The sequence below is a fragment of the Pangasianodon hypophthalmus genome, chromosome 14, assembly GCF_027358585.1.
Source record: "Pangasianodon hypophthalmus isolate fPanHyp1 chromosome 14, fPanHyp1.pri, whole genome shotgun sequence".
Classification (NCBI taxonomy): Eukaryota; Metazoa; Chordata; class Actinopteri; order Siluriformes; family Pangasiidae; genus Pangasianodon; species Pangasianodon hypophthalmus.
Genome location: NC_069723.1, coordinates 21102130 through 21119792, shown reverse-complemented (window position 1 = coordinate 21119792; position 17663 = coordinate 21102130). Strand labels below are relative to the sequence as shown.

General features: G+C 37.2%; 1 protein-coding gene across 4 annotated transcripts in view; it reads left to right on the top strand.

Annotated features, from left to right (window-relative positions):
* Positions 1–17663, top strand: part of nbeab (neurobeachin b) — a 344194-nt gene that overhangs the window by 91199 nt on the left and 235332 nt on the right. For all 4 annotated transcript variants that reach the window (XM_026934784.3, XM_034310661.2, XM_053239985.1 and 1 more), the window contains exons 7-11: positions 975–1094; positions 2925–3071; positions 11570–11767; positions 12936–13069; positions 14904–15012. In XM_026934784.3, coding sequence (XP_026790585.2) covers positions 975–1094; positions 2925–3071; positions 11570–11767; positions 12936–13069; positions 14904–15012 — 708 coding nt within the window. The remainder of the gene's footprint in view (positions 1–974; positions 1095–2924; positions 3072–11569; positions 11768–12935; positions 13070–14903; positions 15013–17663) is intronic.

The window sequence follows — 17663 nt, the reverse complement described above, 5'->3', positions numbered from 1 at the left end:
TGCTGCTTCTTTTTAGTGACTACATCCTCCCTAAGCCCTCAATGAAAGGCAGCAATGGGATCTGGATCATTCCGTCCACGTCCAGCAGGCAAGAGAGAGGTGGCCATGCTTTATCCATGAGAAGAGGGTTAAGCCACTTTGTCCTTGTCAGCCTGAACATCCTGTGTGGAGAAGTATAATTAGCATTGTAAAAGGAAACCTTGACGCTTAGTCAGATCACTGTTGTACTTGTCAGGCTGAGTGATGAGCCTTATACTATATGGTATTGCTGTAGAAGGAATCTGAACTGGAGGTTTCATTTGCTGTACCTGGTTAGCAGGATTTCTGATATTGGCTGTTGTTCACCCATGATGTGACCTTGTGTCCATGTTAGCGGCAGCAGCTTCAGTGATGAAGGCAGATGCAAGTGCAGGTTTCACTTTGAGTCCACAGCAAGCAAACCAAAGGAGTATGTCAATTCTCAAAATGGTAAACAGGCAGAGGCTCAGGCGATCAGCAAATTTTGACAGTTTACCTAAGCCTAGAAGAAAACTTCTTAAGAATGTTTTGTCACGTTACACAACTCCATTGCTGCTCTAGTCTCTTACTATTGCCACCACACTGTCTGCATCCCTGCTTTCAGTCTCGGCTTTGCTCTTTCTCTCTGATCTATTATTCATATCTCAGACCCTTAGATTTTACTGCCTTAGATGCTGTGCTTGCTCTGTTTCTTTGAAATTTATGTGTCCAATAGAAGAGGTCACCTTAAGAGGAGTCACCTTAAGAAGTTCAAACTGTTTATGGATGCTATGAAAAAGAGATCACACTAAAGATATACACTTATTGTGAGCCACAGCCTGTGCTTAATTCTCTTGAATTGGTCATTATGCAAATAACCATTTCTCTAACGTCTCAGATTCATTTTTCACTGGCATCTTTAATAGCAAGAGTGAATCTAGGACGTTTCACAGTTTCTTCTCTGTTGGTCCCTGCAGTGGTACATGATCAGCATCGTACACATTTACAACCGTTGGAGGAACAGTGAAATCCGCTGCTATGTCAACGGGCAGCTGGTCTCATATGGCGATATGGCCTGGCACGTCAACACTAATGATGTAAGTGTGCATTCTGTCCACATCCATCTCCTGTTTTGATTTGGCCTGGAGCTGCTGTTTGATCATCACTGTGCTGTGAAATTAGACTCCAACGCATGCGGCCATTTATCTCAATGCTCAGTCAAAAGCATGTTTATTTCTGATTTTCCATTCCAGCATGAGCTGCTGCCTCCATCCCTCTGGTGCTACAAAACACTTATTTGAATAAGTCTTTGTCACCATGACAGATGGGGTTGGGGAAGTGATATAATACAGAACAAATGGATCATTAAAATAGTGAAACTTCTTACCTAGGAAGGAATTCAGGGATGGCATGAGGGATGAGATGGAAAATACCAAAAACTAAATACAGTGGAGTGAACTAAGTATTTGGACACTTTTGTTTTTGTTATTAAATATACGCCAGTGCATATATCCACTTCAAATTTACACATATAATGTCTTTTGACTTTGTACTTATGAATATGAATAAAAAGTATGTATTCATAAGTATAAACAAAGATATGTTTAAAATATGTTACAGGGAAAAAGGATTCGGACACCACAAATAACCAACATTAGCACTTTTACATTAGCAAAGCCATTGTTGGCAGTTATAGCTTTGAGATGTCTACGGTAAGAAGTAATTCATTTTGCAGCATTGTGCTTCTTTTTCCAAACATGATGTTCTGAATCATTGCAAAAAGCCCTGTTTTTGTTTTTGACCAGAGTGTATTGTTCCAAACTTCCAGAGTTGTGACTTGTCTAAATGCCTTTAGATGCACATGTCTGTCTTCATTTTTAGTAGAAGAGTTTTGTGTGTAGGAATAGAGATGATTGTGGTGCAGTTCATTGCTTATTGTTCTCTGTGCAACTGTTGTTCCTGCTGCTTTCAGGTCATCCTGCAACTCTTTTTGAGTGACTGCTGGCTTCTCTTTTAACTTCCTTATCATTAGTCTGAGAATGCAGTGTGAAGTCTTGTGTGGTGCACCTCTCCGGGGACGTTAAGTTGTGCTTCCATGAACTTTCCACCTGCATATCATCAAACCAGTTGTATTGACAGGGATCTTTAAGGTCTTCGCTATGGCTCTGTAGCTTTTTCCACTCAAGTATTTAATAATTTTGTCCCTGAGAACTTTAGGAAACTCTTTCACCTTCACCATATTTGTTACTCGTTGGGTGAAATCTTCCCAACCAATGGCAGCATCTTGTCTAATGACACCAGGTGCAATTTCCACAAGAGCTTTTTTGCTCCATTTCTATCTAGAACTTGATTTATTTTTGTGTAACCTTTGTTATTATTAATTTTTGTTAATATATAAGTGCAAAGTCAAAAGACATTACTTGTGTAAATTTGAAGTGGATATTCCCCTCATATTTAAAATGGTTGTATCAGACATGACAGCCTTTACACATTTTGCATAGGAGCTCCTCTGGAATGCAAAAGAGCACTTTTCTGTTGTCCCCAATAAAAATGGTAGATAAGACAATTGACAACCCCCTGGATGCTCCACCCCTCCCCCAGTCTTTCATCTTGGCTTAATTTTTGCGATTGAAAAATGTGGCACCCTCGCTTTCTGTCACAGTAAATGGAGAATGTTTGGACTCCATTAATTTGAATTAGAATTTAATTAGATTTAATTTGATTTGATTTCAGATTAGAGTTCAGATATTTGCTTTTTTTGAAGTTTCTTGCTTGTCCTCCAAACCTGAATCTACATATATCTTTGTCTTACTTCCTGTACAGCCTGCTCCATTTTCTCACTTCTTTTCTTTCAAATCATTCCTACGTTCTTCTACCCCCAAGTCATTAAAAGCCTCTGTGTTTCCCTCTCTCTCTCTTTATCACAGAGCTATGACAAATGTTTCCTGGGCTCATCAGAGACGGCGGACGCTAACCGAGTGTTCTGCGGACAGCTCGGTGCTATCTACGTGTTCAGCGAAGCTCTCAACCCAGCACAGATCTTCGCCATCCATCAGCTGGGGCCGAGCTATAAGGTCTGTAACTGTCCCAGAGAAAGACATTCAATACCCAGTTATGAAAATGATTTCTGGAAGTAGCTCATGTGCCTGGAGTTACATTATTCATCAGTGTGTCCCTCCTACTCCTATTACTCGTAGAGACTTAAAAAAACAGATCTGCATTTTCCAGGTCTGTCGAAGGGATTTCAATTTCATGCAAGTCAAATAGATAAAGTGATTTTCTAAGGCTAACAGTCAATGCATATGGCTTCTACACATGCTTTATTTATTTATGACAATGCACTAATAATACGTGATCAGTTACAACATACTTTTTTTAGCATTGCTAAGCATGGTGCTGGTTATGATGTTGTAACAGTTGTGCTGGAGATGGGAGAGACAGATTTACTGTCCCTGTTTTAGTATTGGGCCAGTTTTTGGGCTGGGAGTGATTGGCATTTAGACTGCTTTTTTGGGTAGCAATCAGTCAGAGTGACACTAACCAATCATGGGAGTCTTTGAGCTCAGGTTAAAGAAGCATTTTCCTTAGCATTTTCCTCTGAGGGTTCAGCTACCCTGTGCTGTAGCCATGATTAAATGAGTGATGCACGAGGCGGAGCTATACTTTCTTTAACTTTCCTGGATTTTGCCAATCTTTTCACTTCTAAGCTAGTAGAGTTCAAAACATTGGTTATGTTAGTAACCAATACATACAGACTACTAAGTGCTAATGTGGTTGCAAATTGTTGACTGCAGCTAAATGCTTTTTTACACTTTTTTCCAGATTTTTGCAGATTGTACAGATTTTGCAGCCCTTAAAATCATTGATTATATCATTTCTTACATCATTGTTGCACTGGGAAATAAACCATAGACCAGATTTCTGGCTTTTGCTGAACAATTCCTCGGGGAAATAGAGAGCAGAGTTTCTGTATTCTGTTTCAAGGAAACAAGTCAGGGTTCACTGTAAAACTACTGAAACATGGAAAGGTTAAACCTGTTGTTTTGAATCCCACTGCGGATTCTGCCATAAATTTGACAAAAGTCAGAGCAAATCTTTCTTGTTTTGGGTCTTAAAACACACTTACCTCCAGAATATGATCTAATGCCCTTAATTTGCTTGCTTTCGTTTTGTTTCTGAGCTGTTGTTCCAATGAGCTTTTGTAGAGCTTTTGTTTTTAATTGTGTCCTGGAGGTAAATCTGAATCAGCCGGTTGATCTTTTCTAAAGTGGGTATTAATGTTACTATAATTAGGACCTGCGGCAGTTTTTGACTTCTAGTTTCGACACTGTGTAATCTACAGTTTTCAAAGTAACTCTGCACCGGGCTCGGTGTTGGATTAAGTTCACAAGGAATTTTTGGCATCTGTCAGAAAACACATGACATATTTACAGGTGAAGATTGATTTTTAGGTGTTTTTAGAAATGTGTGTATTTTGTGCTAACCCGATAGATCTGTATATACACTTACAGTGTGCTGAGCCGAGGCTCACCACAAGATATAATAAAGATTTATACCTCTGGATTGTACTGCTGTGAATGTGAGCTGACAGCTGTGATTAGTTTCTCCTCCATCTCTCTCAGCATCAGTATGAATGATGAGAGTCCCACCACAAAGCAGTTCTGATCAGCTGATGCCCAGCCATGCAGGAACACATTCAGAACTTTTACACTAGGTATATAAGCGAATACAAATGCATTATTAGTAATGAACAGATCATGTGTTGTATGCAAATACAAATACAAATACAGATAACAATAGTAGGTGCACAGTTTTCTTAGAAAGCTTGCCAGAAAGGTTCATCTAAAGGCATCTGGTTTAGACTAGAGGTGTGCATTGGGATATGTGGGCGAGAGGTTTTTTTAGTTTCATGCAGGTGCAAGAAAATGGACAGATATGAAGCTTGCAGGAAAAACGAAGACCATGTTCATTAACAGTAAGTTGAAGTGCTGCCTGATGGATTCGTATCATCCTCAGTAACTGCCTGGTCAGGATCTGGGTGGTATAAATTTGGCCAATAATGCATATATTTTGGTAAATAGAACTAAATTTGTTTCGAAAATATCACAGGCAGTTCCAAGTGCTATTAAAAAAACTTTCCTGTGCATATCTCTTGTTGAGATGAATTATGAACTGGAGTGATGTAGCCATGTTGAAGAACTGAGCCAGAATTCACACACCACGCTGACAGCGCTGGGATTTTCATATTTAATAAAAAAAAAAAAAGGATAGGGTCATTTTGTTATACCTTTAATTTACACATTGTTATACTTTATTCTCATTGAATGACCAGAAAGTGCTTGTTTTCTTCAGCCTTACTTTCTTCTTCTACTTTGCAGAGCATAAGGATTTTGCTGGAACAATAAAGTTTTTTTTAGTTTCCCTAAAAAAAAAAAAAAAATCCATTTCCTAACCACTCCTTGACCATGCACTGTACAGCTTTGCGATGCGCTCAAGCATGAGATCCTCTAAGGATCTTCACCTTCAATTAGCTCAGAAACACACACCATCAGGACAGGCAGGTTATTAGAAATAATGAAGAGCCTGCTACAGGGGAAAGCAATTATACACCACAGATGAACCTGTAATCTGTGTTTCCCCCTGCGTGATGGGAAGATCAGTTCAGTCAGCATTACTGGCCAGAGGCTTTTTTTCTTGTGCTTCCTTTTCTGCCGATTTGTCAGATAGACTTTCTGCTTTCTTAGCTAAGATTAGCTTTAATTTAGTGCTTGGTAACTGTGGTAGTCATGCTGCTGTGCACAATAATTATTTTCAGGACCTTTGTAAAACTGACGAGATAACAATAATGGCAGCAGATTATGATATCCTCAGAGTCATGAATACTTGGGTCAAGTTGTCAACCCCATGCTAGCATACTACACTAATGATGTCATTACTATTTCGACATAATATTTAGTGTGTTGTATGGGAGTTGGGGTGCAACCTGTACTAATTGGCCTATCAGAATAATCTGCAAGGGGGAAATAGGTACAGTGCAACTCATACTACAAAACGTTCATCCACAAGTTGCTGGAAGCGAGCTTCTACAAGAGCTACTAGGCATGAGACAGAATATCTTTGTCTCAAATATCACAATACAAAATATTAGCGAGACGAATTAGCCGCTCATATTGTGTATATTGCGTATATCCATTGCACACTTCCACACTAGGCGGCAGCACCAGAGGTAGTAGCATGCAGAGCCTGAAGTTACTTAATAGTCCAAAAAGTTAAGCTAATCAGAAGGAAATGTTATGGCACATATGTCAAACACTTGGATCGTGCCTCATTTCATTTGGCCTGTGTGAAATGAGAAAAATAAAATACTGAAATGGCTTGTAGTGCACTACTGCTCAACTTGTTGACACTATCCGGAATTCCCAGCAGATCTGTAGAATAGCCATCTGAAGGTAGTTACAGGAGAAAGACATTTATAAGTATTTACTGGTTAGTAGGTTCATAACCATACTTTTTATTTGCAACATTCCAAGAGGTGGTGTAAGGTCCCTGGTTCGAGCCTGAGCTCGGGTTGCTGTCTCTGTGGAGTTTCTGTGCATGTTCTACCAGTGTCTGTGTGGGTTTCTTTCAGGTTCTCTGTTTTTTCTGACCTCCTGAAAACATGCATGAGCCCATCCAGGGTGTATTCCAACTTCACTCCCAAAGTGAAGATAGGGATAGGGTGCAACCTTCACCAGGATAAAGTGCTAGATATAGGATAAAGAAGATGATTTTCTTCAATATTTTAAAGTTCATCCAACATCAATATTATATACACCTTCATCCAGCATCACTATTATGTTCATTGTTAGATCTGTGTAAATTTACCTGCTGTGGCCTATTTATGGTCTCAGGAGCTCTGGACATATTAATTAGCACTGTTGGTTTTATGCTAATTGTACAGGGTGGTGTGGGTTGTGTGTTGTGTGTACAACCAGCGTTGGTAGTACAACAGATTCTTCATTCAAGTTAAAGTAGGAAAGTAAACGTATGATAAGTAGGAAAGTAAACGTATAAGGATAAGAAGTTATTGTTTTATCTCTTTCTCTCTATTTTACTCTACAATATAAGGATCTGTAGTGCATGCATAGACATTTCTTTAGATTATGTAATGATTTGTGCCAAAATATTTTCTCAAAATCAACACACTGATTCACATGTCTTAAAGTCATGTAAGTATTTTCTTAATATCTTGAATATTTTTCTATTATCTATTTTATCTATTTTAATTGACATTTAAAAATCTGAACCTATTATATAGATGAACCATCTTGTTCATGAATTTTTAAATGAACCACCTTGCTCATGAATTTTTTTTACAAAGTAAAAATAATTTTTTTTACAATTAAATTAAATTACAATTAAATTGATCTACACAATTTTTCCATTTTTTAAATTTTTTATTTATTTAAAAAAAATGGCATTAAAAAGCCTTCAAAAATCATTTACACAAATATTAACACAAATAAACAGAAAGAACAAAAGGAAAGCAGTACAAATTGGTTTTCTGCCATCAGTTTTCAACGCCATCTCTGCTACGTTAGCCAACTGCTAAGTGTCTGAAATATTTTTTGGACTGCAGGATGTTTTTCACAGTATAACTTCTCTCTTGTTGTTGCTTCTTCCCTGCTGACACAGAAGATGAATGCTGTTTGGCTGTTTTTCCCCCTCAAAAGGCTAGTATTACATCATCAGTTACTGCCAGCAGGGGGTGGAACCTGACAAGAACCTATAGAACCGCCCATAGATGTCCAGCGAATCATTTATTTTCTAATCAAGCATTTTATTTGATTTTGGATGTAGATTTGTTGCTTTTCCTTTGGGTGTGATTTGTATGATGCACATCAGTGCCACATACAGTATTTGTGAAAAATGTTTTCAGATGTCATGCAAGTCAGTGATTTATTATAAGGAGAAAAAAAATAAGTGTTGGTGTTCCCTGGAGTCACTTCAGCTGAAAATCCAATATGCAGTATGCAATATTGTATCACTTCTGAGTTGATTTATTTCTGTACTTGTGTTTGGAGAACTCCTGGGTATTGGCACTTGCATAGACATACAGCTACATTTTTGAACAGTTTTTTACCCTCAGTGTAAATTAGTTTGGATAAAGGCATATGCTAAAATAAATAAATATAGATAGATAGATAGATAGATAGATAGATAGATAGATAAATGTGTATATTAATTTAGATACAAAATGAAATACAATGTAACCTATGAACAAAAAATAAATAAATAAATAAAAATATCAGGACAGTATCACAATATAGGGAACAAAACCATCTGATATTATGCATAATAATAATAATAATAATAATAATAACAACAATAATTATTATTATTATTATTATTATTATTATTATTATTATTATTATTATATTGCAGCACCAATTGCTTTGCTTTTGGGTGTGTGAAAAAAAACAGAAGTAGTGAAATAAAAGGTGCTCAAAAATAAGTAAAAAGTAAAAAGACAAATAACAATGAAATAAATAACAAAAGTGACAGAAAGAAGAAAATAATAACAATATAAAATACATGTGAAGAATTTATGATAAATAAAAGTGCATAGAAATAAAATGAAAGTATAATAATTAAAATAAAATTAAAGTAATATAAAAGTTACATAAATATAAAGGAATTATTAAAAGCTATTTAAAGCTAATTTAAAAAAACTTTTTTTTTAAAGCAGTTTTCAGCTGCTTTCTGAAATCAGAGACAGATGCAGCCTGACGCATGTTTAGGTGAGTAGGTAGTGCTGCAACCTTTTTTTCTCTAAAAAACAAGTGAAGTGATAACATAAATCAAAGAGAGCAGATGACAGATTTGTCATTTCCATGTGAATGCATTGAAAAATGTAGAAAAAGAAGCTTGTGCTGGAGAATTAGCATCAAGGTGAGTAACACCAAAATAATAAACACCACAATATCACAAAACTGAAAACTTCATTTACAGAAAGTTTAATTTAAAATGAAAGGAAAATAAAATATCCTCCCTTTCTCCTTACTTAATCCAAACCAGGAGGAAAATGCATACTCCCAAAAGAAATGGCACCTCTCCAGTGTTCAGGCAGCTATAAAGGGCACAGTTATCCAGTATTTACAGATATCTGACATCTATAGCTATATATACGACAAAGTTGATAAAGTGCTAACATTTCTCAAGTACAGGTGAGTATGTACGTGGCCTAAATACACAATTTGTGAAGCTAGCGTAAAGCTGCGGTATGCAAAGTTCAAAGGCTAGCATAGAGGTAAGAATGAACAAAGGGGTGTCGACGTAAACATGTAAACATTGTGCTTCTGGATCAATATTCTGATGTAATATTCTTGGGTGTGGTCCATCTGTTGCTCGCATGACTGTACGTTTTCCTTTGAGACTGTTTTTGTTCACAGGATTGCTTGTCACTAGTTGATTTCTGGCTTGTTGCACCATTCTCGATAAACGTTTAAAACGATTGAGTATGATTTACGAGCTATCATGCCATGCTTCAGTGTTTAATCTCACCTAGATCCTGGAGATTTGTTCCTAAGAGCTGCTGCTGTAGTCATAAAGGCTGTCCTGTTGTTCATTCCAGGACTCTTATTAACTATGAACAATATACTTACACTGAACATTTCAACACACTTTGTATTGTTTGTCTTTACTCTTCTACACCTGTCTACTGTAATGATTTGTAATCACACTATCTGGTATCACCCAGAAGAGGACGGGTTTTCTTTTGAGTCAAGGTTTCTCCCTCATGTCGTCTCAGAGTTTTTCTCAGGGATGTGAATCTAAATCTACATCCAGATTTCTGTAAAGCTACCTTCTGACAACATGGTGTTAAAAACGCTGCATTATGCCACTGTTGAAATCGCTAAGATTTTGCAACGCTCAAATGAATGCTCACAGATGCTAGAATCTCTGGTCTGTCTGATTTTTACTACACAATGCAGCCACTTTATATACGACCTGCTGGAGTGGATGGTTTGTCTGTTGAATAAACTTGCACCTCAGTGTATATATTGTAAGGACTGTCTCATTTGTGAAAAGCCATTGACTTCTGTCTGATAATTGCTGTAAATGCTTTAGCAGTCTGTAGCTTTTTGGGGAGTTTTTAGTCTTCTGTTTAATATTTTCCAGAGCTTTTGTCATCCTAGCACCTTAGTGCTAAATCCAGCTTCATTTTTGTGGTGTAGTGCGAAAAAAATCGTTCAACACACACACACACACACAAAAAAAGATAAAATAAACTTAAAAAAAAAAAAACACCAAGCCAAGAGTAATGAGTAGCAGAACCTCTAGCAATAATTCAGGCTACTCTCGCTTGTAGTTTTTTTTTTGCTCATCCTTGTCCTACAATAAACCTCTACATATTTCCATTTCCATTTACGGCATTTAGCAGAGTGACTTACAGAAGTGACTTGATGTCTCTGTTGAAAACATCCTCACACTACTAATGCAAATGGACTTAATGCTGCATTCAACTAAATACGTCATAATATATAATTTCCTACCTCTGAGTAGGAAAAAAAAACAACAAAAAAAAACAATGGACATCGCCTCAAATCAGAATTCCTTCTCAGGAGTTAAGGACGGTTTCCTCAACCCTGAGTTCAGCAAGTGATGTCAAATCAACATGGCTTCTCGCAGCATGAGCAATAAACAAAGTAGCACTTCTTACCTTTAAATAAGTTATTTAGGAGGGTTGTCTGTGTTCCATAATAATAACTATGAGAGTCTGAAACATGAGACTCATTAGACTTGCTATATAAAGTGCAGTTCATTCTGGAGGCAGTTGCCTTGGCAGTAGCATCCTTTGGAGGTAGATGCTACATTGGATAGCATTTTATCCAAACCAAACAAAAAGTTTGAAAAGTTTGCCAGATATTAAAAATAACATTTGGAGCTGAACTAGCTTAGGGCAAGATGTAACAATATTCACTGTCAACCTGGGCAAGTTCTAAATGTTTTGTCGCAGATGTGCATAACAGATCAGTTCTGGTATTGGACTGCTGTCTAAAAAGACAACATCCCAGATCTACTGTGTGGATCCGGATCGGATGCGGGGTAGGGTTCTGAATTCCCAGTACAAGTGATTTATTTTTCTAAGCGTTTGGCAAAACGACAGCAAATCCCTCAAATGTCTACAATTCAAGCTGAATTTACATGTAATCACACATTCTTCCAGCAGACAGAGGTGGTCACATCTGGATGACCTCACCCTCTCATGAACAGGCTGCAGATGTTTGCAGTGGAAGTGTAGACGTGCGAATCAGAAGCGTGATTGAAGTTATTCAACAGCAGGACCAATACTACAAACGATGACTCAATTACAGCATTCCACAGCTGCCCTCTTCAGCACCAGCCACGATGGCTTTTACTCAGCTCATTCATAATTCATCATACACTTGAGGCTTTGGATGATTTTAATCACCACATAAAAGAAACCTGCCATTTCAGTTTGACAAGAACTGAATGACTCCTGTAGCTGTGTATATATCCTTTGTTACTGTGGATCTTTCTTATGCTTTCTGTCTGTGTGTCTCCACAGAGCACGTTTAAGTTCAAGTCGGAGAGCGATATCCATCTGGCTGAGCATCATAAGCAGGTGTTGTATGATGGGAAGTTGGCCAGCAGCATCTGCTTTACCTATAACGCTAAAGCCACGGATGCTCAACTGTGTCTGGAGTCATCTCCCAGAGAGAACGCCTCTATCTTCGTCCACTCGCCGCATGCCCTCATGCTGCAGGTGTGTGTGTGTGTGTGTGTGTATTACACTCTATGTGGTCTTGAAATATTTCAATGATCATAGTATAACTAAGACTTAAACATAGAAACATAGACCTTATAGCACAGCGCTGTTGAATTCTCGAATCTCTTCTGTCAGAAGGTGTTGATTAATTCTCTATAACGTTAGCTCTGACAGTAGCACCAGATGCAAGACAACTTACAAAGACGCTCTAGATAAACGAATAAAAAAAGTGGAATTGTTGCTATGGGGAAGTTTTCTGTGAAGAAAACTTTTCGGAAGGAGTATCCAGTGTCACCGCTTTGAAACAGTAAATGGTAAATGGTCTGTACTTATATAGCCCTTTGAACCTTAGTGGTTCTACAAAGCACCTTACACTGTTCCACATTCACCCATTCACACACACACACACACACTCACACACCAGTGCAAGGTGCTAGCCTGCCATTGGGAGCAACTTGGGGTTCAGTGTCTTGTCCAAGAACACTTCGGCATGTGGAGGGGCCAGGGATTGAACTGGCAACCCAGCAATTAGTGGACAACCCGCTCTACCACCTGAGCCACAGCCACCCCAGAAGTAAAGAAGTAAAGAAGTAAAGAAGTAAAGCTGAGCCGAAACATTTCAGACATAAACTCTTCAGGACAGAGAATTTTATCCTTTTTTGCAGATTCTCTGTAACATGACAAGCTACATTTTTGTCTTGATAACAAAAGGTGAAGCTGGTGAGAGAACGACAGTTGAGCTGCTATAACAAGAGCTAACTTGTTTCATGTACGTTCCACAACATTAAATGTAACGATAAATGGATAAAAAAGCATTATGATAAAAAGCATTTCTTTAAGAAATAAAAATTGTAATTGTTGGCAAATCAATCACTTCGAAACATGCTGCTATTGGAAAATAATCAACTTTTGGGTGGTGAGAGTAACTCTGCTTTGCACCACCCTATCACTGATTAATTTCCTGTAACAGCACACCTCGTTGTCTTTTATTGCTTTTACAAATATAAAATGTTTTTCCCCTCAAATAGTTTTAATAAAATCTTCTTGAAATGGGAAACCTTTGATTTCTCTCTAGCATTATTTTCAATTTCCTTTCCAAAGAAGCAGATGTGAGTCCATGTTTTTTTTTTTTCTTTGACTGTATGATTTGTTTTTTCCTCTGCAGGATGTAAAGGCTATCGTTACCCACTCGATCCATAGCGCCATCCACTCCATTGGGGGCATTCAGGTGCTTTTCCCTCTTTTCTCCCAGCTCGACTTCCATCAGCACAGTGAGAATCAGGTGGAAACCGCTGTTTGGTGAGTGACCTTGTCTGACCTTGTCTTACCTCACCAGTGTATGATACAACCAAAATCAATTCCCTGCAATTTATAGAGCGGAGTCTATAAATCTGTTGAATGGAGTTGAACTATTGAAGTTGCAAAAGTCATGCTTTAAGCATCTGCGTTGTGTGTTATTATATATAATATATATGTTAGTACTGTGTTCTTTCATATGTTTTATTGATGGAACCATTCTCACTGAAAAATTTACATAAGTTGTACTTTCTTTGTTGATGTTATGTACTGGGTACTACTGAGCTGAGATAAGAATGCTAAAAAGCTGTCCAGTATTTGGGACCTGAGTTCATCACAAAACATAATGCAGGCTTTGGTTTGAGGCACTGAGCATTACTCTAATTCTGGGTCAGCTGTTCTGGGTACACTCAGCATTGCTTAGGTCAGTGTGAGGATATTTATGTGGCCCTGCAGCTAACTCCTGCCAATGCTTGCTTTCCAAATCTGAACTTGTTCTCTCTGAGGTCTGAAAAGGCACAATCAAGTCTGAAAATGAAGTTAAAACTCATGTTTGGGTCGAATTTTGCATTCACTGGATTTGCATAACCAAATGTGTAACCTGCAGGCTGACGAGGGGGAACGCAAGTGTGAAAATTGGGCATTTTATTTATTATGAGCAATCTGAGAATCCTACATGAAACAACACATGCATGGGTCTAAACACAGAATATAAACTTGCAAACTGAAATATGAAATTACGAATACAGTCCTCAAGGCTTTGTGAAGAACAGTGGCACACAGAGGATAGAAGAAGGAAAACTAATCACCGGGGGTGGAAAATGTACTGAGAAAATCTTACTCGGTTAAAAGTAGAAGTTCGGAGCCAAAAATCTACTTGAATGAAAGACAAAACATATCTACATTTAAAGATACTCAAATATTCAAGAGCAAAATGTAAATACTTATAAATAATGAAAAGAACTGACCACAAGTTCATCATACCCGATCCTGCATGACTCGCTAGTTCACTAAGCGCAGTCATAAGGAATATGCTAACTCTGACAAACCTAGAATTTGGCTTACTGGTTAGTTAATGTTTATCAACCTTGTTGGAATGAAAGCTAAGATACATTAGTAATAGAAAAAAGTTAACTAACAAGCTAGTTTAACATGCTAATTCACAAAACTAATAGTTAGATAATTTAAAAAACGAATTTAGAAACTAAATTTTAGAAACTAAAAAATAATTTAACTAGCCAAATTACAAAACCTAACTAGCAAATTTACCAAACTTGATGTTAACTCATCATTTCAGCAACAGATAACATCCTACTAAGAGAAAAAAAATTGAAAAAAGAGAAAAATCTCATGGAGATCAAAATGAAACTGTAAGGAGTAAAAAAGTAAGTTTAAAGTAAAGTACATATATTCAATTCCAATAATACTTGAGTAAAATACAAATCTACCAAAATAATTCCCAAGTACATTAACAAAGTAAAAGTTTTTTTAAAAGTATTTTCCACCTCTGCTAATCATGAAGCAAACACGAAACAGGTGAACACACTCGGTAACTGACCAATGACAGAACAGGGGCAGAGGCATGTGGTATGATTATCAAAAACTCCTGAAAAACACAGAACAAAACATACAGTATAACACGGAACAGCAAAGGGAGAATTTGTGACGTCATCAAAACAATTTTACTGTTCAAAACACGACTTCTTTGCTGTTTCTGTTGTTTTCAACGGGAAAATGCAGTGAGATTGCTGAAATAAAATCCCTTTGTATAGCAAACCTCTTCAAATGCTCTATATTCAGGGTAACATTGTATTTATTTCTGTGTAACGTGTAACAGTGCCAGTCTTCTGGGTTTCCTGGTGGAACTGCTGAAGAGCTCTGTGGCCATGCAGGAACAGATGCTGGGAGGAAAAGGGTTCCTGGTGATTGGATACCTCTTGGAAAAGGTTGGTACTACTGTTTTTCACATTTCAGTCAGTTTTTTCAGCCACTTTGCAGCTTTCCTTTGTCTAATACCCTTGGCAGTTGTGCTATTATGGTATTCTCACATCTCCATAATTGACACTGGCACTAAAATAGATTCAAATCAAGAGCTAATATAGTACAGAGCAGAAACTGAATTGGGGAAAATGACCTAATGGCCACTAACTGTACACGCTGCTTTACTGCCTTTGTGGGGATCTAAAACATGGAACTGCATGAAAATGAGAACATTTAGCATTTTCCAGTGAGGAAAAATCTCCCTCTGTTCTATTTATTGATCTCACAGCGGTCTTGAAATTGTTTTTCCATATCACTGTCCTGCAAAAATAAGACACTATATTATAGGCTTGTGTGATATAATGATTTAATCGTCTCTACATGATATTACACTACCACATTTACTTGGATTATATTACCACGTCTTTAATGTAGGAGCTCTGCAATTTAAGTTATTACTCAAAAATATGCCAAAAGAGGAAATGAGCCAAACGACATGAATCTGGAAGGATTTGCGCAAATATTTCTCTGATATTAACTGACACTCTCTGGAAGCCCCGCCCCCTTTCCCTGTTGTCACGTGCTCTCGGCTGAGTTTGTGCAGGCGTCCTTGCTTTCTATCATGGAGAATGGAGAATGAAGAATGTTTTGAGATATGATGAAAGAAAATCTATCAATGTCTATGTGCACCTCAGTTAACATTAGACAAGAATATATTTAATATCAGTTATATTTATTAAGAATGCCACTGAAAATTTTTTGAAAATGGTCAAAAATGGTGTTTGGTTATTGGCCAAAAGGGAAAAAAAAGCACAAAATCAAATAATGTATAATGAAAACAAATAAATTATTTCAACAAATAATTCTAATGATTGTAACTATTGTTAATGGTGATGATAATTAGAAAGCAGTTGAATTATACTGTATTTTTGCTGTGCTCTCCTGCGATGATCACCGAAGACACTTTCAGACACTTGAGCAGAGCAGAGAAAATGTCAACCATGTGGATATTAGATCTAAAATCACATAAAAGTCCACCACTTCACGATTGCTGCCGGCAGCAAGCAGTTCCCGAATACACAGCTGATAATATTATTACAACCTCTCCTACACTCTTTAAACCTGAAATGCTTGTCTTCCTGTCTTTTTTTTCAGTCTTTCAATTCTGGAAGATTAAATCGTTTATCACGATTCAAACAGGCGAAGAGCAGGTGAAAAACAATCAATATCACACAAGCCTACTTTCTGTGTTAAGGTTAAATCAGGAGTATTTGTCTTTGTTCTTATCATTTATCTCTAAGAGACTGCAAATTGATAAAGCTAGATGGTGAATGTCAGAATGCGGCGTCCCTCAAGGATCCGCTCTTGGACCAATTTTGCTTGCAATCCTCCTTTTATAGACGATAAAACACGGCATTCATTTCCAAATTTATGCAGAGATTATAGTCTTAATTAAAACATGAGCAGTGTGACTAGCTGTGTGGATAAAATCAAATGAATCTGAATAAAGGAATATTTTCTTTGCTGAGGAAAATACTTAATAAAAAGAAGTGCTGTACTGCTGCTGAATGACAGGTTTCACTCTCTCTCTCTCTCTCTCTCTCTCTCTCTCTCTTTCTCTCTCTCTCATTTTTACCATTCTGATATGAAGCTTGTTGTTGTACTGACCTCGACATAGACTAAATGTCAGACCACATGCTTCAAGCTGAAAAATATTTCCAAGGTCAATCCCCATTTTTTTTTTACATGTCTAGACAAAAAGCTGTCTAACTCACAGCCTGCATCACCTCTCTACTCCACTGGCTTCTGCTAGAACTCAGGCTTGATTTCAAAATAACACTGATATTTTTAAGCGCTTACGTGGTGACCTTACGCTGGTCCTTACAAAGCGACACAGCTTTTCTATTTCAAAATCACTCCCACTCACTTAAACTTAGTTTTTCACTGTGCCTTTATGTGTGAAGGACGGATCTGCAACCTGTAGGGACTGAGTGTTTTCAGTTTTCATCTCATTCCTCACCTATGAAAGTATCTAGCAATGGAAAGCTCTGTACAAATAAACTTTATTATTATTATTATTATTGTTGTTGTTATTGTTATTATTATTGTTATTATTTTCAGCAGTAGTAGTAGTAATAGTAGTATTTTAAAATATTTAATAATTATTGTAATTTTTTTCTTCTTCTTCCTCTTTCTTTTTCTTATTTTTTTCTCTTCATGTCCTCCTCCTCCTCCTCCTCCTTCTTCTTCTCTTCCTTCATCTCCTCCTCCTCTTCCTTCTTCTTCTTCTTCTCCTCTTCATTATTGTTTTTCTACTTTACTACTACTACTACTACTACTGCTACTATTACTAGTAATGTGATTAATTATAGTAGTAGTACATTATAAAAGTGGTACTGAGTGTAGATTAAAATGATAATCATACTACGTGTTTATGTATAAGAGAGGGGAATTGCAGTAAATGAATTAGTGCCATGAATAAGTATAGTAGGTGCTGCTACAGAAAAAAAAAAAATCCTCGTTTTTCTCAGCCTCCATGTTCCCAGCAGTGATAGATCAGGAAATTGAGCGATCAGGCACAGTGTCAGACAGATCTACGTCATCTCCCCATCCATCT